This window comes from Arachis ipaensis, chromosome B06 (assembly GCF_000816755.2).
Source record: "Arachis ipaensis cultivar K30076 chromosome B06, Araip1.1, whole genome shotgun sequence".
Taxonomy (NCBI): Eukaryota; Viridiplantae; Streptophyta; class Magnoliopsida; order Fabales; family Fabaceae; genus Arachis; species Arachis ipaensis.
Window position 1 is genome coordinate 4,233,594 of NC_029790.2, and position 1,304 is coordinate 4,234,897.

A 1,304-nucleotide genomic window follows, 5' to 3' on the forward strand; every position below is an offset into this window, starting at 1 on the left:
ATTATTCTCTAATAGATATTGGTTATACAAGTAATAATTAAAAACACGCACTAAGAGGATCAGAGCTTTAACTGTGACTAAACTCCAAACCAGGTTAATAAGTCCCTAGTAAATTAGTAATAGGTTAGGATAAACCAAAACTAACATCAAATAAACCTGACGAGGAATGCTAGGAGGTCAGCAACTTTTGTGATTTGTAGCCATCAATGATGGTTTTAATGGTGTGAGATTGGTGTGAGATTTCATCCAATGGCTCACTTTTTTTTGCTAGTTACATGCTGACCAGAATTTAACAAAGTTGCTGTCCCCTAGACTTTTCCTTTTTTAAAAATGAGTGATTAGTGTCTAATAATATTGTAGGAATGGTGATCTAAAATAATGGGATAGATAGAACCTACAGAGGTCATGATATATGGTCAATACAAAGTTTATCCTAATAAACAATAAATCAATATGCATACACCATAGTACATAGAAGAATTGAACACATAATATGGGGTAGATTTCAAAAGCAAAACCAATGAGCATTACGCGAGTCCCTCCCAAAACACAAAACAGATGCAGGTTAAGCACACCAAAAGAGAGAGACGAATTCCCTATGTATGTTCACCAAAATCTACTGTTGTTTGACATTCTTATCTTCCACTTGTTCCCCTGTGCTCTTTGGCTTTGCAGGGAGGACCTTGGCCGGCGTTGAACGCTCCGACTGTGAGAACATAATCAAGATTTGCATGAGGCCAGTAACGACTGCCAAACTAGCAGTTGAAATTGCAATACCCTTCCAGGATGATAGTAGCGAAGTCCATCGGAGAAACTTGACGGCTCCCGTAACAATCAGACCAGACCAAGATATGGTTACCTGTTCCCAACATAAGGTTAGAAGGTTCTTTAGATAAATATCCAAGGGGAAAGAGAACACGAGAAAAGGATAACCGATAAATATGGACGTTGAAGGGTTAGAAATATGGATGGAGTAACCTACCAGAAGAGATTTTTTTGGCCGACCAGTATCCTGCAGCTCTTTATCACTAAAAGTATCTTCAGCTATATGTTTGTCTAATAATGCATCCTGGTGTGCCCCGTGGTTAACATTGAAAGAATGATTTACATATATTATCAACCGAGGATGTTGAAATCAAGCGGAAAAAAAGGAAATCTAATCAGCACCCACCTTGGCAACAAACACATCTCGACACCATTGAGCAACAGCTTCATCTGTTTCTGGCAATTCATTCATCAAATGGCGCTTGATGTGAACTTGCACCTACAGTATTAAAAATGAAGGAAATTTTATTATACAAGTA

General features: G+C 38.0%; 1 protein-coding gene across 1 annotated transcript in view; it reads right to left on the minus strand.

The window, feature by feature from the left end:
- The window catches only part of LOC107645453 (1-acyl-sn-glycerol-3-phosphate acyltransferase 2), a 9,811-nt gene continuing 8,867 nt past the window's right edge, over positions 361–1,304 (minus strand). Inside the window, exons 9-11 of the mRNA XM_016349482.2 lie at positions 1,172–1,264; positions 983–1,069; positions 361–859 (exon numbers count right to left, since the gene is read on the minus strand). Coding sequence (XP_016204968.1) covers positions 617–859; positions 983–1,069; positions 1,172–1,264 — 423 coding nt within the window. The 3' untranslated portion in view covers positions 361–616. The remainder of the gene's footprint in view (positions 860–982; positions 1,070–1,171; positions 1,265–1,304) is intronic.